This window comes from Eulemur rufifrons, chromosome 29 (assembly GCF_041146395.1).
Source record: "Eulemur rufifrons isolate Redbay chromosome 29, OSU_ERuf_1, whole genome shotgun sequence".
In the NCBI taxonomy this organism is placed as follows: domain Eukaryota; kingdom Metazoa; phylum Chordata; class Mammalia; order Primates; family Lemuridae; genus Eulemur; species Eulemur rufifrons.
In genome coordinates this window covers 79,419,668-79,447,616 of record NC_091011.1, presented here as the reverse complement: position 1 = coordinate 79,447,616, position 27,949 = coordinate 79,419,668, and the positions used below count along the sequence as shown (strand labels likewise).

Genomic DNA, 27,949 nt, shown 5'->3' with positions numbered 1-27,949 from the left:
TGTAATTAGGTTGACATTTAATTACAGGAACCCAGGTTCTTACACAAAGCAGGAGATGGGAGCCAGCCGCTCCCCACGAGCCTTTTCAGCCTGGGTGACTGAGGTTAAGGAGGTGGGGACACATGGAACATATGGGCGGGGTGGGGGTCCTGGCACAGTGTGTCCTGCCCAAAGCTGAGGGTGGTAGCCACTGGGGATCTGCCCTCTCGGCTGGCCCAGGTCTGCCATCACTCCATGAGGCAGTACTCTGACTCCTGCGGTCGCATGTTGGGTAACATATACAGAGCCACAGCCGCAATAGCCAAGAATACCATAGGCTTCCATAAACCAAACATGTTCTGTGGGGACCAAAGAAAAACTGTGAGTGCCCAGCCTTCTAAACCCTTCCCTAAGCCAGAAATCACCTGCCTACTGGTGCCTGAGAGATACCTCAGGAACATCGTGGATCAGTCACTCCTATCTCCTGGGTGGCCAGCGGAGGTAGTGGGCTCTCTTAGTCCTGGCACCACTAGACGTGTAGCACAACACTGTATGCGTCAGCTCAGTGACTGCCGGTATTCCTGCCTCCACTGCTGCCCATGGGATGACGAGAATACTAGCTCCCAGGCGTGGAAGCAAGCTCAGGGGCCAGACGTCAAAGATTCTCCAAATGGTTGCAATGAGAAAAGACTGGATGCCACAGCAGGGAAGAAGACGGAAAGTTTGGGCCTCTGGGAAAAGCAGCAGCACCTCATTAGCTGCACGGAGGAGAAGTGAGGATGGGAAGGGGGAACAAGCCCAAGGGGGATGTGAAGAACGGGCACCGTGGGAGGCAAGGAAATAGGAGGTTCCTGGGCAGCCAGACCTTTTGCACAGAAGGATGTTGGTTCAAGGAAATTCTAAGAAACCTGTTAACTGGCCCTGGGTCACTAAAACACCCCAATCACCAGGGGTGCTCACTTCCTGGCACATATGCTACAGTGCACTGAGGCTTCTCAACACTGCTGACCACTAGCGAACTCTGCTGATTCGTGGGACAACAAATGACACCATGAGCAGATATCCAAAAAGCATCCTTTAGGGAATATGAAAATATTAGACAAGAAAATACATACTTGGGGAAATAGTTTGTATTTTTATTATTTTTTAACTCTATGGATTACTTGAAAGGCAAAATTTGGATTTTGTTATAAGCTATGGCATAAGGTAACGGAAGGATGGTTTTAGGTGAAAATGGAGGCTAGCCTATTAATGCTAAGAACACATTTGCTCAGAGAATAATTAATCTAAAAGAGGATTTTAAGCCAACCATAAAGACCAAAGGAAATTTCCTGAATTTGTGGAAATAGTTTCCTAGAAGAACAGAAGATACAAAATGGAAAGAAAACCAATGTCAGAGGTGGATATACAGAATAGTTCATGTAAGTAAACTGAGAAGGGAGCTAGAAAAGATATTCACATGCTCAAATGTTTATATCCTAATGTGCATTGCTAAAAATGTCAGTCTAATGCTCTTAAAGGAGAAAAGAGCTCAAATCCATACATGGGAACTGGCACACTTTACATGGGGCAGAGGCAGCTTCTAGACTGGATGAGGAAAGGGATGGTATAGGTGTCCCAAAGGGTTAAGTCATGTCAGGCTTTCCTTTTAGACGGGGTTACCAAAGTGACAAATCAAGAAAATCATGTTTTTGGACTTGAGTTGATAGACAAGATTTTCCATGATATCCTTACAGATAATACGCAGAAATAAGAGAAGGATGATAGTACAGTTTGTTGTATGACTGCTTATTAAGTGACAATGAGCTGAATAAAAGAACCTGGAGAGACGACACTCTAGAGGCTTGGTCCTCACTTGTAACTCGGGCGAAGACATGAAGGTAGGCTTTTCACTTCTGAGGATGATGTGAAGCTGGCAGGGGAAATGAACATTTTGAAACCACAGGGTCAAGATAAAACAGACACACACACACACACACACACACACAAAACTTCACAGATAAGAACAAAAGACTATATCTAATAGGGAAGAATGGAAAATTCTGCATTTGGACCCATAAGAATCAAATGTAAGTACAGAATGGGGAGAGGATGCTTAGTATATGTAATATGCACAAGGGTTTTATAAATAATATATGAAATAAGTTAACAATATATATTAGTTACCAAAAGAGCTAATGCGATCTGAGGTTGCCTAAACAGAAGTATGGTGTCTTTCTAATTACTTAGAACTAACCATGGAAAATTGCTCAAAATCAGGAGAGATGACAAGGAGAAACAAGATTGGAATTTTATCTCTTGCTAATATTAAGTTCTTATAATCTGATTCACAATATGGCTTTTACCTAACCTAGTTATGCCTTAGATTAATCATATATAAAATGCTAATAGTACATAATAATATGCCCTTCCTCACAGCGTTGCTGCAAAGATTAAATTAGTTAATATATGTCCAATGATTAGAACAGTGCCTGACACACAGGACACATTATGTAAGTATATGCTCTATTTATTATTTATGTGGTATTTTATTTTATTATTATTATTTTTTTTGAGACAAAGTCTCACTCTGTCACCCTGGATAGAGTGCAGTGGCGTCATTGTAGCTCACTGTAACCTCAAACTCCTGGGCTCCAGAGATCCTCTTGCCTCGGCCTCCCAAGTAGCCGGGACTACAGGCGTATGCCATGACAGCCGGCTAATTTTTGTATTTTTAGTAGAGACAGGGTCTCACTCTTGTGCAGGCTGGTCTTGAACTTCTGAGCTCAAGCAATCCTCCCACTTCGGCTTCCCAGAGTGTTAGGATTACAAACATGAGCCACCGTGCACAGCCTATTTATATGGTATTTTATAATTTATTAAAGTACTTTCATATGCATTAACTCATCTGATCCTCGCAAAAACCCTGTGAGGAGGGCAGAGGTTTTTATCATTCTTTGTTTACATTTGAAGACACTAAAGTTCAGATTATGCATTTTGCTCACTGGAACAAAGCCTGTAAGTAGAGAAAGATGCAACCAAGTTCTTCTGACCACATGTCAGCCGCACTTTCCACTGTACTGTGCTGCCTCGGTTCCGGGGTGGGGAGCGGCATATCAGCGCCCACCAGAGCTCTGGAATAGCAGGCTCCTCCAAAGGCCCCTTCACGAGCAGTTCTTCCCTCTCACTCTGATCAGACCCAGCCGAATGCTCTGGGTCCCACCCATACGGACTGAAGATGTCTGGGAGTGGACAGGGGAGGAACAGGTATGGGGAGAGGCCCCGGGCACTAGAGCAGTGAAAGACTGTCCACGGGGAATAACAGGAATGCCTAAAAGAAGGAAGAAGAGAGAAGGGTTGAAGAGGAGGAAAAAAAGTGGTGGTGGGTGGGAGGACAGAAAAGGAAATGGTGAGAAGTGCCACCAACAAATGCTTCAGCTGTCACTCTAAACCTATGCATGATAGCGACTACACTTTGTTTACAGGGATGTGAGAAAAGAAGAGAGGATGGGGCAGGTGGCAGGGAGAGGATGAGAAAGGAGCCAGAACAGGACGAGAGAGAACAGCTTATGGGTTCCAGAAGGCAGGTGGGACCCTGGGGTTCTCCCTTAGGCATGAGACCACATTCTGCCTCCTGAATTCGGTATCCTGTTGACAGACCAGATTACATGGGCAGGGGCCAACTGGAAAGTGCCTGGAATGTATCAGTCTTGATTTCCTGAGAACACGTACATCTCTGGCTAAGAGAAACTTTTCACCAATACCACATTCACTTCAGAAAACCTAGCTTGGAAAGCCAATTACAATGTAATCTGGCCCCAAAAGAGATAAACAGAGAACTAATAGAATATTTCCTGGCATTTTGTTTTGACTTTTCTGGGAACCAGTGGTCCTAAACCAGAGAACTTTTCAATAGAAAGTGCACGATGTGGTAGGGGTTCAATTCCATTTTCATCAAGGTTGAAGGACCAATTGAGGTTGCCCTCATACAAATGCCCTTGGGAGGATTGTAAGGATCAGAACTCTTAAGACCTCCCCTCTCACCCAACAGGAGAGTGAGCGATTCCTTATTTTGCCATCCTGGGCAGCAACAATAGTGAGAACTTGGCTCTGCAGTTAAAGAAAGACCAAGAGAGCCCAGGCCAGCCTTGCAGACAAACATCGGCTCATCAGAAGGAGTCAGGCAGCTTTGACAGTAGCAACAGTGCTGGGCTTATCCAAGTTATTCCCAGCCAAGGACAGAAACTCAAACCGTATCTCTGGTAAGCATTCCAACTCCCTATGCGTTATGAAGACATGCTCAGAGATGTTACAGGTTTTGCAGTGGCCCAAGGAAAAGCGAGGACTAAACTTGGGCCTGAGCATCACCCACTGTAAAATGGCAAAGGCAAGACGCAAGCAGCCGAGACAAAAGGGAAAGAGGAGAGGCCAGGGCACCTACACCCTCCCTCTGTCCCTCAGAAGGAGAGGAAGCAATACCAGTACCTGTGTTAAGACGACGTCTCAGCCCACCAGCACCAGAGCAAAGCCGATATGACCACCAGGCCTACAAGAGGCAAGGAGAAGATGGGGGGGTCGGGGGTAGGGGATGGCTGCAACACATCAAATGAGAAAGAAGCACGAGGAGGACCAGGAGATGAGAGACATAAACACATGAATCCAACAGATAATGAAGATGAGAAAACAAAGGGAAAAGAGAAAGGAATCAAGAGGTTAAAAAACAGGTAAGCTAGAGTAGTAACATTTCTTTTCTGCTGCCTGGGCCTTGGTTCTTTCCACTGGCGGCCTGCAGAAATTGCAAAACTGAATGGGTTAAGCAGCAGCTAGGTTCAAATCAGGTGGCGAGTCCAGTTTTCTGTCTTGTCATATACCTCTCATATCTTGTCAAGCAGGAGTTATCTGTATCTAGACCTTTCTTGTGGGTCAGTACTCTGGAAAGGTGAAGCTCCAGAAAGCAAATGGCATTCTTAGAGAAGTAGGGCAAATACTCTTCTTAGATCACTCTAGAAGAGCCAGTCTTCCTCCAGGCCACCTGCCCCTTTGTTAACTCCCTTGTTCTGTTCTGCTGTCCATCAAGTTTCTTAGCATTTTGGGCTCTGGTCCCTGTGATCCTCTAAGAGTCTAATGCTGCAGTTGTGAGAGAGAATGCACTAAAACAAGCTAACAATGGACAGGGGCTAGTTCTTTCACTGTAACAATCTTCCAGAGAGAAACTGAATTTGCAAGCAGTAACATGCCCGTAGAGCTACCTGCAAAAGATGTGGCAATGGGATATTTCTGTACGTAGACACAAAGAACGTACTCGACTTTGAGGTAGAAAAATCAGGTCTGGCTTTAGAAATATGGCACCCAAGGTAAAGAAACCTATGAGGCTCTGCACCAGCACGTGGTGGAATCTGATGAGTTCAAGGACATTTAACACTGGGGAAGGGGCTGCAGTTGCTCCTACTTTTTACATCCTAAGTAATGGTCCCCTGGCACAGGTTAGCAGAGAACTGCATGCTGGATCTTAGCCAGTGCTGCGGACTGAACTGTAGAAATTCCAGATACCCTTACAGTTGACTGGGTAATCCCACCACAAGAGACTTATTGTCTTTCCCTTGGAGGGACAGAAAGAACCTGTACTGTAAACTGAGGACTTAGGAAGTACTCAAACTCTTCAGGGAATCAGATCTCCCAGTTAAAAGCCCATGGCAGAATTTAGTTGGTACATACTCATACAGATGTACCAGTTGTTAAAATATGGAACTACTTCTGTGCAGTTGGTAAACTACCCCTGACATCCTGGCATAGCCCCAGGACATCTCTACCTCAACCTCTCAAAGATCCAGCAACTAAAGGGTTAGGAGCCAGGACTGGTCTCCCTGGACTAGCCAATGCCTCTGCTGCACAGACTGTGAAATATTTGACTATCAGTCCTGATCACTTCCAGCCCCCTCATGTGCTGTGACATACAGAACCCAGTGGGTGACATCAGCCTACAAAGAAGAGATTATCCCCTTCCCCACACTCCTGACAGCAACAACAAAGGTCAAACCGAACAGGGAACCATAGGAAAACTGGACTGAGTGACTTGTCCAAGCCAAAAAACACCCTGAAGAAGGCCTCACATCGTCAATGTCATTCGTGCAGTGCCAAGGAGAGTGAGGAAACACTCTTGACATAAGGAAGGTAACAAGGGCTACTATGTAAATGAAAGGAGACAGGATTCCAAAGACCCCACCTTGGCTCCCAGAAAGGGGGTCTCTGTGAGATAGCTCCACAGCAAATTGGTCCCAGTCTGCCATTTCCCACAAAGATCGCTCTCTCCATCCCATCTCCACGTCCCCCTCCCGCGCGCCATGCCTCAGAGCCTGCTGCCTCTACTCCTGCACATGTTCATTCTTGGCAGGGCCACCCTGACACTGGGGTGCCTGACCCCAAGCCCATTTCCCACTTGCCTTCGGCTATGGTTACCTTTTTGCTCTCAGAAAGTTTGAGGGGGTTATTTTCTTCAAGAGTGTCAGGGCAACCATCATCATCCTCCTCCTCCTCTTCGTTGTCTTCTCCTGTATCTTCCTGCTCTTTGTACTCTTCATATTCTTCCTCCTGATCTTCTGTGGACATAACTTTCCCAAGATCTGATGGCTCAGTAGCTAGCTTATCCAGGGACTTCTTTGTTTCCTCTTCTGTTTCTTCTTTTTCCTTCTCCATCTCTTCTTTCTTTTCCTCCTCTTTTTCTAGCTTTTCCAACTCCGTCTGGCTGGCCTTGTAGTACAGTACCACCTCCAGACTCTGTGGGGTGGAGTAGGGCAGGATGGGGCTGCAGTTACCTATGATGACTCCTACTCTCACGACAAAACTCTGCTCCCAGCATGTTACTGTGCAAACATGCAGCACCGCGTTCCGGGACTGCGGGCCATTCTCTCTGAGCATGTGGGGACAGTCACACCTCGCCTCTCAGGACCGGTACTCTATTTGGCCAGTAAGCCCCGTCAGACAGCTCCCAGAGCCAAGGCCCTTGGGCCCCGTGCCTTGACTGTTCCTTCTCTCACCTATGGCAACTCCTCTCTACCCAATCCTCTTTCCCGTATTAGTACACAAATACTTTGAACAAATTCCTCTCTCCTTATGTTTGGTCCCTCTCTTGGGCATGTAACCCAGGAAGAACAGTGGCCTCGGAAAATGGAGCTGGGCGGATTGAAGCAGTCATTCAGCCGAGGGGCTGTGGTCCTCTGGGGCTGCACCTCCAGCTGTGAGCTGTCTGTATTCCACTCTCCTCACAGCTTCACAGGAAAAGGGAGTACTGACTTTCCACTAAGATGGAACTACTGTAGACACTTTCCAGATCCCAGAAACTTTTCTACAAATCCCTCACTTGGTTGAAAGGGTGGTGGAGACAATGTTCCTTCCCAGGATCTCCTCCACCTTTCTGCTTATCTGGCTACTAAGGTTACTACTCACCTTTCCAGCCTCAAAGCTGCCCTCAGAACTGTCCGAGCATGGCTTGGTCACCTTTTTAATTTTAACCCCGTTGGCATTCTTGTTCATATTCTTATGAACATTCTTCCCCCGGGGTTCTTTGGCAGCAGAGCACTTCTTCTCCTTGAGCTGGCGGAGCTCTTCCTGGCAGCACTGCAGCTGCCCCTCTAGGTGCTCCTGCACTGCCAGGAGACGCCCTTGCTCGTCCATGCTAGCCTGGTACTGCAGCTGCAGCTCCCGCAGCCTGGTCTGCAGCTCTTTGATCTGTGGGCAGTGGGGGCCAGTTACCCGGAGCTGGGCCCACGCCACCAGCCTGGGCCCTGCTTGGGGGTCACTGTCTCAGAAATCTCCCTGCTAGAGCCCATGGGAAGCAGACAATAACGAAATCATCAAATTGTGGAAACTGAGCCTCTTCAACAGTTTTACAGGTAACTCCCTAACTGGAAGTACCTAATGATTTACAACCAACAGGATCAAAAAAACCAATAATTTGTTATGCTTTTTACTGTGATCTGTCTGGGGTACAACTACAGGGCTGCTACCACTTCTGAACCTCAGGGATTTATTATATGATTCTTTTTATGGGAACTCCTACTTCATCCAACCCATTTCCCTAATAGGGACAATTACTTAAGGAACTGTGTCGCACACTCCTGAATGTACTGGGCTCCTGCACCTCCCCCTGGAAGCAGAGGCACGTTACAACCCTGCTCCCCTAATCTCCGGTTTTGTCTTCCTGGCTGATGGCAGCACAGCATGAATCCCTCGATACCTTAGCAGGTGCCAATCTAGTCCATCTAGGCCCACGTGTTCACCGCTCTCTGCATCTCTCCCCATGCATACACAGGGACCCCGACTGCACTGTGAGCTACTCCTGGCCAGAGACAACACCTTCTGTCCTACTCCTAGTAGATGCAGAGCACTCTTCTTGGCATTACGAGAGAACCAAAAAAAAGGAGACATGGCCCTGTCCTTGAGGGGCTTACAGTCTAGTTGGGGAGACGAGACAGATACACACAAAATAACAAAAGAAAATTGGCAAGTAAAAAACACAGCTCTACAGAAGTCCTTTAGGACACAAAGCAAAAGAGAGAAGTGAAGTGGCAAAGGCAAAGAGAGAAAACTTATTCAAAGAGAGGAGTCTTGACGACTGTAAATCCCAGCACCATGGGCACTTGGGAAATGTACTTCAGCCCGAGAAATGTCCATCAGTGATGGAGCAGACTGCCCGGCCTCCTGGGAGATTCACTCTCCCTCCTCTGTCCCTCTCTCTTTAGCCTCTCTGAAATGGCCACGAGCTCCTCTGGCTCTAGGGACTCCCAGAGGACAGCGTGCATCCCCAACAGCAGTTACCTCATTCTTGTCGTTCTGGGGGGCCACGGGCTTCTCGAGGCAATCCATGCACTCCTTGAATTCCTTCTCGCAGGCGTCCAGCTCTACCTTCAGCTTTTTCTGCTTATCTAATAATTTCTTCATCTGCTCTTGCAGCTGGCTGTGCTCCTCCTGGCTCACCTGGTACATGGCCTGCACTGCCTGCAGCTTGGCCAACACCTTGGCAACCGTTTCCTCAAAGTGCTGTGGGGGTGGGGGAGCAATGATGGCACCCCAAGAAGCACCTGACCTCTGCCCCACTATCTTGGCTGGGCCCTTCCCTGGATACCAAACAATGGCCACAAGGATCTGGAGCTGCCTGGGGGGAATACTGTATTTCTCCCTACAAAGAGCACCATGACTGTGTTGATGAAAAGTGCTGAATCTCAGGCCTGCGTCCAGATGGGGGCACTCCATATGAGAGGGGCTGAGGGGAGACAGGGCTGCCATGGGCAGAGGGCCTCGCTTACTTCCAGGGGTTCCCCAGGTCACTCTGACCCCATTCCCACCTGACTTCTTGTGCCCTTCCCCTGGTGATTTATCTCTTAAAAAGACAAGAGCCCATCTTCCCCTGCCTGACCTGTCATCTGGTGACTGTTACCTCCACGTCTTCAGGCTCAGCAGGCTCGTCCCCAGTGCTGCTACTGACATAACTCTTGTGACTAATGTCAGAGTCACTGGTGTTGCCATAACTCTTCTTATAGGTAATGCTGCTGCAGCTGCTGCGGTAACTCTTTTCATAGGCCTCGCTGGCACTGGTGCTGCTGTCATAGCTCTTGAGAAAGCTCTCGTTGCTGGCCTGCGTGCTGGCGTAACTCTTGTGATAGCTCTCGTCGTTGCTGCTGGGGGTAATGCTACCATAGCTCTTCTTGTAGGACTCAAGGCTCATTTTTATAGGTGGGGACTGGAGCTGGAGTAGTTGCATTTCTTCCAGGCAGAGCTGCAAGTCTGCCTGCAGCCTCTTCCGCTCCTCTAGGAGCCTCCCCTGCTCCTTCTGCAATAGCTCCTGCTCTGCCTGACTGCTGTCGTATAGTGCCTGCAGCGCCTGCATCTGCTCCATGAGCAACTTGGACTGCGGAGGGTAGGGGCGGGGAGACATTATCATTATTCTAAGACATTTCAGTCCTTCTAGCAGCACCTCTCCTGGTGCAGATGTCTGAGAGCACATCTTAGAGAACCACACACCTACACTTCAGCCTCACCACAGCCTGTGTCTTTGACTTAGCCTACAGGTAAGTGGAATGTGTCAGTTTCTTGCTCATTTGGGAAAATCTCCCCAGGGCATATGATTTCCATGCTCCCATTTCATCTGATTTCTGCACTCTGGTATATCCCTCTCCTTGGAGCAGTGCTGAGTGGGTTTTAAGAACACCCTAGCTCCCTATCCCACCTCCTTCTCAGTCAGGTGTACCCATTATCCTGACCATTAGGCTCGATCCCCTTCCCCACTCCCAGTTCTAAAATCAGCCCCACCCCTGAATGTGGGCATATGAAGAATTCTTTCCTTGGAAGACGAGGACTTGGAATTAAGGTCTTACTACCAGTCCCTGAATCTCCTGTCCCAATTCTGAATCTGGCTTCTGGGCCTGGCTTCTTGGCTGCTGATGCCCAGGATGAGATCTGATCAGTTGAGGAAATATTTTATACCTGGTTCCCAGTCTCTGTCACCCAGGCTTTCAGCCTGGATATCTGATGCCCCTGCAATATGATCAAGTCTCACAGTTTGGACTTCTGCTATTCTCTGGTTCTCCTTGTTCAGGCTATGATCTGAACGAATAGGTTCAGCATAAACTGAAACTGTCCATCTGCTCTTCCTTTCCCACACTAAGACCTCAGACCAAATTTATCCCCCAGCCATAAACAGACTGGAAATCTCTACCTCTGACACCTCATCTGCATAAGCTCTTGCTGGTGTTTAAGAGGCTGTCGATTTTCTGATCTAACCGCCCCCGACCTGCCCCTGTTATTGCTGCCGAAGTTCCAATGGAAACAGTGTGGTCAGTACCAAGAACCCCATATGCTAGGAATTTTTCCCTTAGACATGGACAGGCTCATTTGCCTCGTATAAAAAACCGAAAGATTACAGATTTTGATAATTGAGAAGTATACTTTTCCACTCATAAGAAAAGGATGACATGTTTAGAGTCAGTCTAAAGGAATCCAAACAAACACTAAATTATACATCCTGAAAATGGTATGTTCAAGAGAGCGAGTCCAATGATGAGGTTATAGACTTCTGGGTCATCCCAGCTCTAAGTGTTCACTGTGCTTCACTTGGGCATGCATTTGGGTGAGGTCCTCAAGCTGTATCTGAAGCACATCTTAATGAAGCCTGTGTGTGGTCATGGCTAGTTAAGGACAGGGTTTTAGCCTTATCCTTACTCCTGGCCAAACAGGCCTTCCTTACTCTGACCCTCCTATGAGCCCCCTTTCCCGGTGATGCTGCTGTGCTCAGGAGAACTGTCTCCCTACTTCTTGCTATGGTTACCTTGTTCTGATCAGATTTTGAGGGCTTAGATCCTTTGGAATTCTTGGGATTCTCCAACACTTCCTGGAAATGAGACTCTTTAAAACGTCGCAGCTCTTCGTGTGCCTCTGATTGTTCTTTTAATACACATTCTTGGTTCTGTACCAGTTTCTTCTGCTCATCCTGCATGCCTTGGTAGAGCAGCTGCAGTTCACACAGGTCTTGTAACTTTGTAAGGAGCTCCTGACTCTGTGAGGTGGCGGAGGAAGGAGGCAAAGGATTGTGGTGGTTAAACGGAAGACCCTGCCTCCTGCCGTGCCTCACCCCTGCTGGGAACAAGTCCCTAAAGAACCTCTGTGTTGGCTTCACACAGTCCATCTGGGGATGAGAGGGAGGGGAGAAGAGGGGAGGGGGAGAGGTCTTTCTCTGGTGACCTACTACTTAAGTAGTAACGATCTCTTATATTTGGAGGTATTTTCTAGTTTAAAAGTGCTAACAGGTGCATTTTCTCTAGATGGACTAAATATCTAAATATAAAATGCTGCACAGATTCCAGAGTATAAAATGTATTTGAAGATTTTTTAAAGCCCTTATAAGAAAAACCCTAACTGGCTCTATAGAGCTTTTAGGTTTGGGGAGTTGGTGAGAAAGTAAGGAGTGGTTGGCTAGGAAAAGACAAAGGTCAATCCCCACCCTTTTATTTGTCCCCAGTATAGTCACAGTGGGATGCTCCTCAGAGCAGCTTCCCCACAGTTAGAAGCCACTCCTGGCTGGGGTTACCTTATGGAAGACACCACATTTGGGCATCGGGAACGTGAGCTTGTGCAGCTCTTCTTGCAGCTGGCCCTGCTCCTCCTGCAACCTTCTCTGATCCTCCAGGAGCTCGCACTGCTCCATCTGCAGCTGCCCCATCTCCTTCTGGCTGGCCTGGTACTTCTCCTGCAATTCTGTCAGTCTGGACAGCAGTGTATCACACTGTGGGTGGGGGCGGGGTGTGGAGGGGGTGGTTACTCTGTAAGGGAAGCTTCCTGGGTGGCTAGCAGAGCACTTCGGCGCTCTCCCGCCTCTGATTCACCAAGGTCTCTCTCGCTGTAAATTCGCCTTGGACTGATCACCCCGAGCCAAACTGCCCAGGCAGACCAGCGCTAGGTGCTGAAAGGCGAAGCCTGGCGGGCTGCTCTTTCAGAGCAGTTGCTCTGGACTATTGTTGGCCATGCTCTAAATTTCCACTCCCATTCCCTTCTGAGGGCAGTTCGAGAGGGAATGCTGTCAATGCCCCTCCCTTCGCACTTCCCACCTTCCTTTCCTCTGGGCCTTTCCTTTGGCACACCATTTTCCTATCCTCCTGGGAACTCTAGCTCCTGTTACTTTCATTAACCTTGGTTGTTTTTGGACCTAATTGTGCTCCTTACCAATAACAACTTAATTTCACCCTAATTTTTCCCATTTTTGTTACCCTCTTAAAATCTTTAGAAAAGTATGAGCTATTGCTGAATTTGGGTTGAGAAGACTAAATCATCCCATGATCCCCAAAACCCAAATCTTCCAATATCAGATGAATCTGAACGCTGCTTTATGACTAGAGAGAAAGCTGGCTCTGTACACCAGCTTGCTTCTCCTTTCCCAGAGCTGCTTCCACTGGGAGAAGGGGTGACGAGCAAGTCATGGACACCCAAGACCCCCAAATTTAGTGGGAGTGGAGGAAGGGGGAAATGTGAGCCTGGGTATAGAAAGGCAAGTAGACTGTTGAGGTGACCCAAATAAGCTTCCCAATCCTCTATCTCCTGAAGGCCTTTCCCTAGAGACACAAGGCTGCTGGCCATGGCAGGAACTACTGAGTATTCCAGCAGAAGGTGACCAGCTCCACCATCTTTTCAGACTCTTATGCCTTTTCTCCAACATGCTTCAACACCTTTCCACTTCCTATCAGTAATCAGGAGCTGAAAGTGCTCAACAGGGTATATGGCAATAGCTTGTGTTTTACATACTATGTAAAAAGAAAAATGAATAAGGCCTTATTTATCACTACCAGGATTTATTACTAAAAGGAAATGAGATAAGAGTAGTATCTGTTCAATTTAAAGATGGCACAATTCAGGCTTTGAGGATTTAACTACTCCAAAGTCACAGAATCCTGGAAAAGCTGATGTCCTTCTACTACCCAATCAGCACGCTGGGCAATGAGACCCTATCCCCTTATAAGAGCATTTGCTATCTGCCACAGAAAACTGGCCCCTCTCTCCCAGCCAAGTACTAACCAGACCCGACCCTGCTAAGCTTCCAAGATCAGATGAGATCAGGTGCATTCAGGGTGGTATGGCCGTAGACCCCTCTCTCAAGTTCTAACAATAATAGTTGTGTATATGGGCCTATGTGTATGTTCTTCTCCATGAATGACTAGTTCTAATACCAACATATAAACGTCCACACATACCGAATCATGTGTAAAACCTTCAGGCGTTCAGACTGGGATCCAGATGTACTGATCCTACTAAGCTGTGGCTCTGGCTCAAACTCAAGGTCAGGGCAAACTGTTTTAAAGTTAACAGCATGTGGCCTGCCTCTACTTCCTGCCTAGGAAGCCCATCAAGCCCCTCGGTTAGGTGACTTCATCTTTTGCCTCCGTACCTCCTCCCTGTGGATCAAGTGCCCAGGAGCTCTCACCTCTCTGAGTTACAATTACCTTATCAGCACATTTCCCCTTGTCCTCTGGAAGGGACTGGGTGGTCTTGAGCTGTTTCAGCTCCATCTGGCTCAGCAGGAAGTCCTGCTCGAGCTGGTCATACATGTGCTTCTGCCGCTCCAGCTCCTCCTTGCTGGTCTGGCACTGCCGCTTCATCTCCTGAAGCTGGGCATGCATCTCTGCATTCTGGGCAGGGGAGGCAGGTCCGGCTGTCACCCCAGGCACCCCTGCTGCTGCATTCTCTCCTCTCAGGCAGGGACTAAGGGGATCCATTTTCCCCTGTCCTTCCCAGCCCCAATTTCATCCCAGACAGATTTACTCAACATAGACCCATCCCCAACAGGCTCGGAACACAGATCTTCTGGGGCTTCCTTTATTGGGAGGTGGGTAGGGGAAAGAGCTTCCCTTTTATAGGCTGCTTTTCTGATTTAAAATAAAAGGAAGCTGAGAGCATCGTGTCTCCCTGAGATCACCTTTCTCCTAAGCACCTCTTTGGCCCCTTACCCCAAGCCCTTCCACAGAACTCCTACCACTCCCACTCCTCCTCTATGCACTCAGCCCCACAGAATATTCTGCCTGGCTACATTCTCCCTCATCTGGGGCTCCTTTTACCTTTTGTCTGCTCTCTTGGAAGCAGGCCACCATGTCCCTAAGGTGCTGCAGCTCTGCCTCATGGCACCGCAGCTTGTCCTGCAGCTGCCGCTGCACTTCCAGCAGCTTTTCCTTCTCGCACATGATGTTCTGGTACTGAAGCTGCATCTTCTGCAGCCGGCACAGTAATTCCTGTGGTGGAGGGGGCTTTGGGCAGTGCCTCTGGGTTCCTTAACCCACTCACTCTTCTGCCTGAGTCACTGTCAGACACCAACAGTCTAAGAATTTACTTCTCCCTGCCCTTCACTTACTGATTGTCCTCCCATCTAATGTAGTACTTGAGGGGAGCTGGAGTTCTCAATCTGTGGTGCTGCCTATGTGGTAGCTGGAGTTACCTAACTTGCTACTCTTATTCATCTTCCCCAAAACCTCAGACAGATGCTCTTAGCGCCTAAGTTGTCCCCTCACCTCTGGTTGCTGTTACCTTCTCACTTTGACTTTCTATGACTGTGGGTTTCATGACTTTGAGCTGCCGGAGCTCAGTCTGAAGTTGTAGCTGCACCTTCAAGAGCTCATTCTGCTCATCCTGGCTAGCATCATACTTTTTCTGCAGGGTACAGAGTTTGGTCTTCAGCTCCTCGTTCTGTGGTGGGGAGGACGTGAGTAGAACAGTTACTTTCAAGAAACAGCATATCCCTCCACAGATCACCTTGGTTCCTTTTCAGAAGCAGACATCTTGAGCTTTACGGTCTATGGTTTGGTTTCTTCTGTGAGACGCACACTCAGTAATGGCTACTGTTTCTAGAATGCAATGCTATGTGACTTCTAAATTGGTTTCCAGTAGACTGTGGCCCTGGTTGCAGGGTAAGAGTCAGCAGAGCATCCCCCAGGGAGCAGCGCCTCCAAGAGGCCTTCTGCCCTCCCCACGTGCCTCCCCCAGCAGGATTTACCTGGATGACACTGTGTGAGGTCTGAAAGCGAAGCACCTCATTCTGGGCGCACTTGAGCTCCCTCTGCAGCCGCCTCTGCTCCTCCTCACTGACCTGGCGATGGTGCTGTAGCTCTTGCAACTCACAGCACAGTTTCTTACACTGTGTGGGAAATGGAACAGGAAGGCCGACTTACTACAGGTATCACATGCATGCCAAGAGCAGGCTTGGGGAAAGTATGGCATTCCTTTGTTCGGAATATTACATCAGGTAAACAAGCACGGCCCACGAGTACTATCTCCTGTCACAGGGCAGGCCTCCTCTGTCAGCCCTGTGCCTAAGGAGATGTTTCTACCACAGGCCAGGAGAAGGTGAGGAGAAACAGTGAAAGGTGCCCACCTCCCTTCCCCTCCATACCCCACCTTGCTCTGCATGTCATGCATCTGCTCTTCGGCTCCCAGGAGCTGCTGTCGCAACAACTGCATTTCAGGATCAGGCTCCAGGAAATCCATTTCTGAAGTCTGAGACTCTGCTGACATCATACTCCTTTGTATTTGGGACTCCAGCCACTTCTCTGTTGCTCTTCGTGTCCTGTAATCCAGAACACCAGAGCCACGCTGAGAAGGAGCTCTGCCTGGTATTACCAACCAAGTGTGCTCAGTCCTAATGCCTTCATTTTGGGCCAAAGATCGTAAGGGGCCTTTTATTGTGATTCACTTCTCAAATAAACATGTTTAGAAGATCACAGAAAGAGTCTCCAGCACCTCAGTCTGCAAAGGCGTGTTTGGCTCTGAGAGACCCTAAGAGTGCCAGTCCAGTTGGTTTTCAGTCTGGGCCTGGCATCAAACCATCTCCAGTCTGGAAGCACTGTGCCATTAGACTGAATCAAATCTGTGCAGACAACAAAGGAATCTCTTCTGAACTACTCTAAGGCAGAGCAAACCAAATCCCAATGCCTAGGACGGGAGAAAATTAAACTTTAGAACTCACTCACTGTAGTTCTAAGACAACTAAATCAGATCCCCATGTCTGCTTCTAGGCGGTATCTGTATCCTCTGGATACCATGAAAAGGACTGGGTCTCCAGGAGCAGAGGAACACGCTTCGCCCTGGCATCTGCCTTCAGGAGAAAGCCCAAGGCAAGGAAGAGTCCTACAGAGCCCCACTAGCATCCTGGCTGTACCTGTCGCTCTCCAGATCTGCAAGCTGCCCTGTGAGGCTACTGTTGCTCTCCTGCAGGGCCCGGTACTCCTCATTCAGGAATTGGTAGCGTTCTCGCAGTTCCTGCAATTCTTCTGCGGAAGACAACCAGAGAGAGATGAGACCCTCAGAAAGAAAGCAATGATGACAAGCCCCCAGTTTTTGTCTAGAAACCTGAGAACAGAAGGCTGAATAGCTTCTCTTTTTCTGAAGACAGAAAAGAGATACCACATGCAGAGGCTTAGAAGACAGGGCCCAGAAAATTCCACAGTGCAATGAATCTTTGTCCTCTTTCAGATTGCAGTCCTTCTTCTCATCGCCCAGATTTGCCCTGTGTGCTCATCTTCAAAGCCTCAACCAAAGCAGGGTCTTGAGCTTTTGGGGGCTTAATTAACTTTTTGGTTTATTGCATTTAAAGTTTTTATTTAACTGTTTATGATTACCTTCCTATTATGCTTTTAGTACAAAAAGCTGAGAGGTGTGAACTTTCTGATGTCATACTGCCAGTTCCTACCTTTTAGGAACAACCCAGGCATTTTGAGTTTCCTTTTACTTCCTTTATCACCACATCGAAAACATTGGCCTGGATGTGGTCAAGAATTCTAATGGTATTTTATCTGCTGATAGAAAAGTCTGTTCTAACCAGATCCACATATTATCCTCAAGCATTAGAGGAGATCTGGCTGAAATGCCCCAGCACGTGTCCCTAAGCACTAGTCACCAATACTTTTTGATGCTCTGATGATACAAACACCCATATCTGTTTTGTTTCTTTATGAGTAAGAATTATATCTCTTAGAATACTAGTTCTGCTGATATTTGAGGAACATTAACTTGCTCTAATTAGAACACAAGACCTATCTTACCTGCTGGAAGATTCAACACCCTGAAAGTGACTTCTAATGTTTCCTCTTAATTCTAATCAGAACTCCTTAGAATACTGCAGATTACCATAGAAGGAAGGAAGGAAACTAAACTAATCTTTAATGAAAACTAACCATGCGCTACATTAGACTTCATAGTTTCAGCCTCAGATTTGGTTAGTGTGCAAGTATGCTTCACATTTCATTTAATCCCCAAAATAGCCCTGTAAGTTTTTTTTCTTTAAATAAACTCTTAATTTTAGAATAGTTTTAGATTTAATAAAAGTTACAAAGATAGTAGAGAGTTCCCTGGGAGAGTTCTCACTCAGTTTCCCCAATTGGTTTTTTTTTTTTTTTGAGACAGAGTCTCACTCTGTTCCCTGGGCTAAAATGCCGTGGAGTCAACCTAGCTCACAGCATCCTCAAACTCCTGGGCTCAAGCGATCCTCCTGCCTCAGCCTCCCGGGTAGCTGGGACTACAGGCATGTGCCACCATGCCCGGATAATTTTTTCTATTTTTAGTTGTTTGGCTAATTTCTTTCTATTTTTAGTAGAGACGGGGTCTCACTCTTGCTCAGGCTGGTCTTGAACTCCTGAGCTCAAGCAATCCTCCCGCCTCGGCCTCCCAGAGTGCGAGGGTTACAGGCGTGAGCTACCACGCTAGGCCCAGTTTCCCCAGTTGTTAACATCTTATATTACAATGGTGCACTTATCACCACCAAGAAATCAACATTGATACATTATTATTAAATAAACTCCACAGTGTATTTGGATTTCTCTACATTTTGCCAAAGATCCTTTTCCTGTACTAGGATCCCATTTATCTGTAAGATTTTATTGACTAATTTTGATTCAATACTCCAGATATGGAAAGTGAGACTAAGTTTATCCTGCCAATTAGTAGAGCTGAGATCCTGAACTCAGGTCTGTTTTGCTCCAGGCAAGCCTTCCCACTGTGCTAGCCTCCTCCTTCTAGCACCACCAGTTCAAAGGCTCTTCTGCGAGGCATGACACAGCTGGCAACACTTGCAGTTCTTTGATTCCTTGTTGATTGCCTCTGCTTGACCTGGCCAAATATAGGGCTTCCATTATGCTCAGATCATAAATCTAGCCTCAGAATAAAGGCAAATTCTCTGATGTCATGAATCCTAGCAACTAGCTGGGAGACTCACTGTCTGAAAGCAGGGCTCTAAGCTTTTGAGTACCTCATGTATTACCAGGAATAACCTCTCTTCTTCTCCAGCTGTCTTGTGTTCTGATTTGTTGTCCCCTAAAGCTTCTACTTTGGGGAGGGCTAAAGGACACTAAGAATTAGCATCTGGGACCTGGGAAGCAGGACCAGAGGCTCCCCATAAAGTGGTCCAGGCAAAGAGCCATGATACCAGAGAAGCAGGAAGAGTTTCCCAAGGTGACAGGTCCCTCTACACCGATCCCAGCACTGGAAACTTTCCCAGGAAGGGTTTTCTCATAGTCAAATCGACAAAGACCCAGTGGCTTTCTGAAGAATTCCCAGGGTACATCTCCATGGTGCTATTTCTTATGCTACCATGAACTGGTTATATAACATCTGGGTAAGTTTTTCTCCCTTACAGTCTAGAATTCAACATGCAGGTTTTTTCTAGAGGTTCCCAATTCATGGTCTAATATCACCTTTTACCATTTTCCTATATATTTACTCCTCTCCTCTGCTTGCCTTAGCACTGACAGACAAGGAGGAGGGCTTGTTCTCATACCTTGCAACCCAGAGAAATCTGAGAGACTTAAACTATTGGATTGTTCAGACATCTTCATTTCCATTTCTGCACGGAGGGAGGTGATCTCCATCTCGTAATCTCCCCGAATGCGATCCATGTCATCGAGCTCCTTCTGCATCCGGCAGAGATCCTCCTGCAGGGATGCTATGTCACTCTCATGTTCAGTTGCGGAATCCTCTGCTGCTTGTCGCAGAGTCAGGATCTCAGTCTGGGCCAAATGCAATTCCCGTTCTATTTCCTTAAGTTCACTTTCTTTCTCTCGCTCTAACAGGGAAATTTCCTCCCGTAGAGACCGCAGCTCACCTGCAAAGCCCAAAGGTTCAGATGGTCAAGAGAAGTGAAATAATCTACTGTGTTCTGGAGTAGGCTTATTGTCTGGAAACTCCTGACAACCTAGTCTCTACTTCATCAGAGAAGTAGAGCATGATGTAGTATGAAATAAATGGAGGACCTAAGAAGGGAACAGAGAGTGACCACATGTAGTAAGGTGCAGTAGAAAAGTAGATTTTGAGGCAAAAACTTAGTCTATTACAAACGAAAAGTATTAAGTGCTTCTAAGGAATCTAAAGACCAAACCTAATTTACTGTATTGATGTCCCGAATCTTTCTAAAAATTCCCTGAATAAAAAAATGTATACAGACTATTTTCACCTATTCAGTCTGGGAACTCAGAAATTACAGAGCTCATAGTTCTCATGAAATCCTGTGGTACTTGACCCAAAACAATGTGCATTTAGAGTTCACAGCTGAAATGCAAATGTAAGTTCACTGCATGATAACCAAACGTGGGATAATAACCTAACTAGTGATCACTAAGGGATTGATTAAATTGACAATAGTTAAATAGAATATCATGTAGCCATTTAAAAGAAAGTAGGGGACCTACAGTGAAAACATAAAAAAAGTTGCCCTATTAACTAGAAGAAAAAATAAGCTGTAAAATATACAGTATTATCTAACTTCTGCAAAAAATATTTTTATGTATAGTATATCATACACAAATGTACAAAGACAGGAAAAGGCCTGGAAAGACCTATGCCCCAAACCATAAAGAGTAGTTGCTTCTGAGGAGTGGGATAGCATGTGATAAGGTCTTTTAATTTCCACAGTATATATATCTGTGCTGTTTGAATCCTAACAAGCCTATATTTTATAATATACATATGTATATTTTTAATTTACAAAACAATGTATCTGAACTTTCTGTATCTGTGGAGCATCTCAGGATTTCTGGACACAGGTACCCATCTGGGATGAGAACCTAAAAGTGGAGAGAGAACAAAAGGCACAGACACTAACAGTGAATGCAGGATTTGGGGGCCAGGATTAGGGAACTAAGCATTGGGTTGCTAGGGTCAGGACTTCCCATAAACCCTTTGCAAGACACATTCTCCCATCCCTTGCCCCCAACCTCTGCTCATTCTACTCACCATTCAGATTTCAACTCTTCCTAGCCTCTCCTCCCACCTCCTCAAAAAAACAAGAGAAGGCCTGTATTAAATGCTCCCATAGCACCCTGTACTTTGCAGCGTATGTGTGTATTTGGCATCTCCTTCCTTTGGTTATAAGCTTCACGAAGGCAGGGAGCATGTCTGTTTTGCTCCCCATTACAGCTCTAGGATCTGGTAGTGTGCCTGCACAAGGCAGCTCAATAAATATTTTCTGTAATCATGCATAAATGAGGCAGGGGTTCATCCATTCAACAAACTTTTACTTAGTATCTCCTATGTATACAGAATTGCATGTTTGGTATTTTTTAAAAAATTAGAAGAGAACCTAGACGTTTAAAGAAAAATCTGGACATGTTTCAGATACAAATGCTGAATGGTCAGGGCATCTCAGGGGAAGGTCTCCTGCTCTACTCTCCTGAGGTCACATGTGCAGCTCCAGGCACATCTTTTGCCAATCCTTCCTGCTCTAGAATGATCCCAGCTGCCCCCTCTCCTTGGTCTATTTAACTAATATTAACTGATCAAAGCTGTGCCAAACCCAAGTCTCTCCACTTACATTCTCTGACTTCCTATTTGAAAGGAAGAAACTCCTTGCTCTGTCCCCACTGCTGAACAGCACAGGAGGCCCTGTCTTGGAGCTCACAGTCTAGTGAGGGAGACACACTAGGAAACTGGCCATTAGGATAAAGGCCCAAGTGTCTGTGGCAGGATTTCTGGAAGTCCAGACCAACCTCCACTTCCCTAATATGCCCTGGACGTTAGGGTTCAAATCTCCCTTAGGCGCGCCTCTAGGGTCTGGCCCTAAAAAACAGCATTCTGAGACTCTGGGTAATGGAAGAAGGTGCAGGAGCTCCGGAGGCAGGGTGCCCGGCCTGCGGGGAGTTGAATAGGCCCAACCCGGGTTTCGAAGAGCGGGCGCCCGTTGACTGTGGGGCTGGGACCATCGGGGCCAGGCCAAAGGGCCCGGCCAAGGGCCCTGGAGTCGGGCTGCTGGGCAGAGATGGCGATTCTCACTCACTGGTTATGGCCTCCATCTCGCCGGTCCCCCGCTAGCGGTCTGTCTCCCTGGGGGGCCTCCCCGCCGCCCGGCCGCTCCCGGCCCCCGAGGGGCTGTGGCGGCCGGAACGGCCTCAGAACACGAGCTACCTCCGAGGCCGCGCGCGCCCCCTCTTGGCGGAAACGGGCAACGGGCGTGCGCAGGAGGCCCCAGTCGCCTACCACGGGCCGGGCCGCTGAAGAGGGAAGCGCTCCAGGTCTCACCTGCATCTCACTTGGAATCTGACTTCCCGCCCATTTGAAAGGAAGAATGTCCCTTCTCCAAGCAGAGGCCATTGCCTTTTTCTGCCCTGCTGGATCTTTCCCTTCACCGAACAAACGTGATCTAGCATTTTCTACATTAAACAAACTCTCCCTTGACCCCATATCCTTTCCCCTTCTTACCCTGCTTCTCTTCAAAACAACTACTGGAGTTATCTGCACTCACCTTTTCCATTCCACTTCCCATTTCCCCTTCAATCCCAATCCATTCAGGGATCTATCTACACTGAAATGGTTCAGGGTCCTCCATCCTGCCAAATCCAACTGCCATCTCACGTGACTCAGCAACTTTTGACAGGGTTGATCGTTACCTCCTTGAAGCACTGTCTGTTCTTGGCTTCCAGGGCCCAACATGCCTCAGGAGTTCCTCCTACTTCAGCCCCTCTTGTTCATTTCTCCTTCTGGACTGGAACTCTAAATACGGGAGTGTCTCTAGACTGGACCCTTTTCTCCTCTCTTCCAGTATCTCCCATGTGACTGCACAATGATCCCATGGATTCTCATGCCTATGTCAATGACTCCCAGATTTGTATCTCCAGCCCTGACTTCTCCCCTCGTTCTGGATGCATATGTCCAGCTGCCTTAACATATTCATGTGGACGGCCACAGCCACTTCAAACTCAACGTGTAGAAAACATGTTTTAACTGGCTTCCTTAGTCCCCAAACTTGTTCCTTGCCAAGTCTTCCTCATCCCAATAAGTGACACCATCATCTACCCATTTTCTCAGGGTAAAGTCGTATTTCATGTCCGGGTTTTCTCCCCATCTAATTCATCAGCAAGTCCTGCGGGCTCCACCTTCCAAATATATTCTGAACCATCTCCATTTCTACTGCCCTAATCCGAGTGACCATTAGCTCTTGACTGGACTGTTGCAATAACTTGGTGACAGTGGCCAAAGTAATCTTTTAAAATGTGAGGCAGATCAGATCCCTCCCACCACCCCCCGGCCCTGGTTAAGACTTTCCCGTGGCACTCTACTACATTGAAAATGAAAGCTCAACCTCGAAGCTGGCCTACAAGACCCATGGTAATCTGGCCTCTGCCTGCCTGGCCACATTCTCTTACTAGGGTCCTACATATGCTCTTTGCTCCAGCCACAATGGCCTTTGTTCTGTCCCACAAACACATGCTCATTTTCACCTCTGGGCCTTTGCAGCTGTTGTTCCTTCTGCCTGGTGTGTTCTTCCCTCAGCTCTTGAATGTCTGGATCCTTCTCATTATTCCAGTCTTAGCTCAAATGCCATCTTCTAAAAGAGGACTTCTCTAACTGCCCTATCTAAAATAAACTCCCATCCCATTCCCTCTCTATAGATCACATTATTATATTCATAGCATTTACTGCCACCTGAACATATGTTGTTTGTTTATTTTCTGCCTCTCCCCATTAGAATGTATTCTTCATTAGGGCAAGGATCTAGTCTGTCTCGTTCATAATTGGTCCTCCATGTTTAAAGGCACTCAATAAATACGTGCTAAACAAAAGAATTAGTCCTATTTTATAGACAATAAAGATATCAGAGAGATAGAAGTGACTTGCCCAAGATAACAAAGTTTGATCTGAGACCAAGTGGTAGAGCTGGGTCCAAGAATCTAGGTGATTTGAGACAAACACCCACACTCTTCCCTGTGCAACCCATTTCCTGTCATCTTCCTCCTCTGTGTGCCCCCTTCACTGTCCATGCTTCCCGCATTTACCTTTGATACATCTCTGTCCCTTTCTCTTCTCTCACTTACACCTCTGCTTGCTCCTCTCCAGGCCTGTTTCCCGGCCATCCTTTTTTCTCCATTTATACTTTTCTTTTGGCTTGATCTCAGTTCTCCCTAGAGAGTCCCTGCTGTTTTCTAGGGCAGCTCCCCTAAACCTTCTGGAAGCCCACAGAAGTAACAAAAGCTGCCTCTTTATTTGGTGGTGCAGTGGAATGTGGGACACCTAAGACTTGCTTCCCAAGACAAAGGGACGTGGGTGTTGGAAGAAAGGGATTTGGGGGCCACAAGCTCAGGTCCTAGGGAGCAAGAAAAGTGCTCTCATTTGCCTCCTTTAAAAGATACAGAGGCGGGGCAGGCGTGGTGGCTCATGCCTGTAATTCTAGCACTCTGGGAGGCCAAAGTGGGAGGATTGCTTGAGGCCAGGAGTTGGAGACCAGCCTGAGCAAGAGCAAGACCCCGTCTCTATAAAAAATAGAAAAATTAGCAGGGCCTAGTGGCATGCGCCTGTAGTCCCAGCTACTCGGAAGGCTGAGGCAGGAGGATTGCTTAAGCCCAGGAGTCCGAGGTTGCAGTGAGCTATGATGATGCCACTGCTCTCTAGCCTAGGGACACAGCGGGATTGTCTCAAAAAAAAAAAAAAAAGATGCAGAGGCCCCTCAGTCACTTCTCATTGGCTCTCTGCTCTTTCCACGGTGTCCTTGGGGGGACAGGAAAAAGAAATCTGGCTTGGACTTCAACTCTGTTCACCCACCCCTGGCATTGACCAGGAGAACAAAGGAAAAGGGGTGCCGTGTGAGAGAGGAGGCTGAAGGAGAGCAAGAGGAAAGAGCCAACTAGAGAGAGGAGGTGAGATGGTAGGGAAAGCGGGGGAGGGGAGAGCAGAGAGCCAGGTGGAGATGCAAGGACAGGAAACTGGGCAAAGAGGAGGGTGAGGGACAAGAAGAAGAGAGAAGAGTGAGAATAGTAGAGAAAAATGAGATAAAAGTACTGAATTCGGTTATTTTTGTCTGCCATGCTTCAGTTAAACTCTCAGGACAAAAGTATTTGGGTGACAACTTGGATGGCCACCTTGCTCCAGGCTGAGTCCTGGGAATTACCTTGGAGCTGCTGGATCTGCTTGGTGAACACCTCTGCCTGCTGCGCGCTGGCCAGCCGTTCATCCTCCAGAAGTCCTGCAGGGAGTGGGGGCCAGCGTCAGGCCTGGATCCAAGGGAGCACAGAGCCCTTGGGCCCAGGCCCCCTGGCCCCGTCCCAAGCACTCACCCTGCAGCTCCAAGGAGTCGTCCTCATGCTGCCCTGCCAGTTCCCGAGTCTCCTCCAGCTCTGCCACCAGCTGGAGCACCTGAGCCCTTAGCTCCTCTAGCTCTGTCTCGGTGAGGCTCAGGCCCCGGTGCTTGCCGACTGACAGGGAGCCCACACTGCCACCTTTCTGCACTTGTTCTTCTTCTTCTTCCACCTCTTCTTCCTCCTCTTCCTCTTCCTCTTCCTCCTCATAGAGAGCTGGGAGTAATACCTCTCCTAGGAGAGACCCCATCCCACCTGGGAGTCAGCACCAACTTCCTTTCCGGAGCCCTCAAACGCACCATCCCCAGGCAGAGATGGTATTGTAGTGCCACCTGGTGTCCCCCAAGGTGCCCCTGGGCAGGACCTGTACTCAGATGACTTCTCAGGTGTGAGGGTCACCTTTGGAGGCAGCCCCTCCCCCCCCAGGCCCTTCCTAGACCAGTGTTGCATGGGGTAGCCTCCTCCTGCTACTGCCCGGGGGCAAGCGGGGCAGTGGGTGCCGGCTCAGCCATGTGTGGGACAAGCAGTCAAGAAAGGGTTCAGACACTGGGCGGGTCTTTAGGCCAAATGGGGCAAGAGTTACAGTGTAGGGGTTTGTAGAAAGTCAAAAAATTATCCAGGTGGCTTGCGAGAAATTAGCCTTTCCATAATAAGAAAGCATCGCTTGTGAGTAGGTAAAAAAAAAAAAAAATCTGAAGGAAATGATTCTAGAGGTTTTACTGGACAAACACTGAGGCCCTTTCAAATGTATATTAATTATCAAACACCTTTCTGAAATTTTCCAGGAGGTCCACCTTGCTTTTCCCAGCTGGGTGTCATGAGGTCTCTTCCCCCACCTGAGCACTGTGAGGCCCCTCCTCCCTGCTGATCACAAGGCTTTCAGGGGAAGTCTTAGGTTGTACTTGTGTGTAAAAAGGAAGCCTGCCATTTTAATGCGTTAAAAAACTGGGGTTTGGTGCTGGTCCCCAGCCTCTGCTTGGTGAGCACCCCCTCCTTTACTGCAATGCAGTTCCTGTAAACAGCAAAATCTTGTCTGGATGGTGATTGTTTTACTTTGTTTTTTAAAATTCTGAATCTCTGGTCTTACTTTGTCTAATATCAGCAGCCTAAGGTTCATCCGGGACCGCTTTCTGACCCCCTGAGGGGGAGCAGGGTTGCGCACACTGAATGTGCAATGTGCAACACTTCGCAGGAAGTCCTAGAAACTGGACCAGCATCTTCCAGGGGCCTGGTGCTGGCAGCAACTGCTAAGTCACATGGGTGTGGTGGGGATACATGTGTGTTGAGAGGCTGGCCTTCTTACCAGCCCCCCCCCAGGCTCTTTCTTTCAGGCAGTAAGATATCCTAGAGAACCAAAGCTGTAAGGCTTCCATTGGAAGTTAATAGTGGTGGCCCCAGAAAGACAATCTGTATGTCCCCTTCCTTGCTTTTTAAAACAAGAGACAGCTTGGGATCTGGGTCGGCAGGCAGTGAGAACAAACCCCCTGCTGAAAGGCGGCTTCAAAGCTCTGTCCAATGAGGCCTCTTTCTCCGTCTGGCAGCTCCCCCGGGACACGCAACCTGGTTAGCTGGGTGATCAGGGCCCCAAAGGGATACACCCTGAACTTCTGTCAAAGCCTGAGCCCTGGGGAGGGCTGGAGCCCTGACTTGAAGGAGGAGGGGCTGAGGTGACCTGAGGGAAGGGCCATGTCCTGGCTCCGAGCTCTGGGGGTCAGAGGGGGGAGGGAAGGGAATTGAGGGAGGAGGGAGAGGGGAAGAAAGCCTTTTGGGAGAACTCACCCTCCATAGCTTGCATGCCCCGCCGTTCCAGGGACCCCCAGCGTTGGCCCTTCTTCCTCTCACAACCCTCAGATGCCTCATAGGAGCCTAGAGTGGTCACTGTGGGTCCTGTAAGCAGAGAGAGAGAGGAGGGGCTGTGGGATGCCAGGGGTGGCTGGGGTGCCGGGGAAGAGAAGAGGACATGCCTTCTAGCCCCGTGGAGCCCTGGGGTTTGTAATCCCAGTGCAAGTGCCTGACTCACTCTGCTCGGCTCTGTGACTCCCCTCCCTCGGCCACCTCTTGCCTCGCCTGCCTGCGGGGACCCCGGCCCTGTGGCCCAGCCTCCTCAGCACCCCCTGTTCCAGGCTCCTCTCCCTTACACAGAAAGAGAGTGTGTGTATATTTAGCCCAGGGGGGCAGGAGGAGAGGGGCAAGAATGGAAGGAAGAGGGCAGGAGCCAGTGAGAGGCTGGAAGCGTGAGGTGGCCTGTGGAGGGGAGAGGAGGAATGAGGGGCGTGCGGGAAAGGGTTCTGGCTGCGGCTGCCCACCCCCCTTCTCTCGCTGGACCTGCCCACCCCACCCTCGCCCGGGGCTCAGGGGCCTTCACAGCTGGAGGGGTTGCAAGGTCTGGAGCCCTAAGGGCTGGAGAGACGAGATGGGAGGGACCGCCAGGGAGGATGCGGCCGGTGTGGACAAGTCCCAGGCCGGAAAGATGGAGACCGCGCGGGGCGGAGGCCGGGGTGGAGGGAGGAAGACTTCGAACGGAGAAGGGGGCGCAGCGGAGGCAGGGAGCACCTGGGGGTCCGGAGGAGGAGAGATGGAGAAGAGGAAGGAGTGGCGGTGGAAAGGTGAGGGAGGGGCGGCTCTGACCTGGGCCGGGGCAGCTCCAGCCCGCGGCTCCCGCGCCGGCCCCGGCGCCCGCCTCCATGGCCGCTCCCGCCGCCGCCGCCGCCTCCCGGAGCAGAAGCCGCAGCCGCGAGCCCGGGGACCCGGAGCCGGGTGCGCAGGGAGGAGGGAGGGCGGGCCAAGGGGGCGGGGCCTAGCCGCCACCTGACACCTCCCCCCGCCGCCGCCGCCCGGAAGCCCTCCCTGCTCGCGGCTCCGGTACGCCCCTGGCTCGCCCCGGGGGCGCGCAGCCGCCCGGCCCACGTGAG

The 27,949-nt window shown here is 48.8% G+C and overlaps 1 protein-coding gene across 5 annotated transcripts; it reads right to left on the bottom strand.

Moving 5' to 3' along the window:
- CCDC136 (coiled-coil domain containing 136) lies at positions 1–27,778 on the bottom strand. Of its 5 annotated transcripts, none has more exons than XM_069461946.1 (16): positions 27,666–27,723; positions 26,817–26,924; positions 25,017–25,271; positions 24,851–24,925; positions 19,256–19,579; positions 16,643–16,754; positions 15,883–16,051; positions 15,482–15,622; positions 15,016–15,174; positions 14,553–14,723; positions 13,941–14,126; positions 12,038–12,232; positions 11,279–11,506; positions 9,392–9,862; positions 8,773–8,994; positions 228–338 (listed from the first exon to the last, which is right to left on the bottom strand). In XM_069461946.1, exons 1-16 carry the CDS (start codon positions 27,721–27,723, stop codon positions 228–230), a joined length of 2,985 nt encoding a protein of 994 aa, XP_069318047.1. The 5 variants fall into 5 exon arrangements, with proteins under 5 accessions (XP_069318049.1, XP_069318050.1, XP_069318047.1 ...); XM_069461947.1 differs by having other exon boundaries at positions 16,643–16,751; positions 19,289–19,579; XM_069461948.1 differs by lacking the exons at positions 8,773–8,994; positions 9,392–9,862; positions 11,279–11,506; positions 12,038–12,232 and adding an exon at positions 4,444–4,550 and having other exon boundaries at positions 1–338; positions 27,666–27,778.
- Positions 27,779–27,949: the final 171 nt, after the last annotated feature.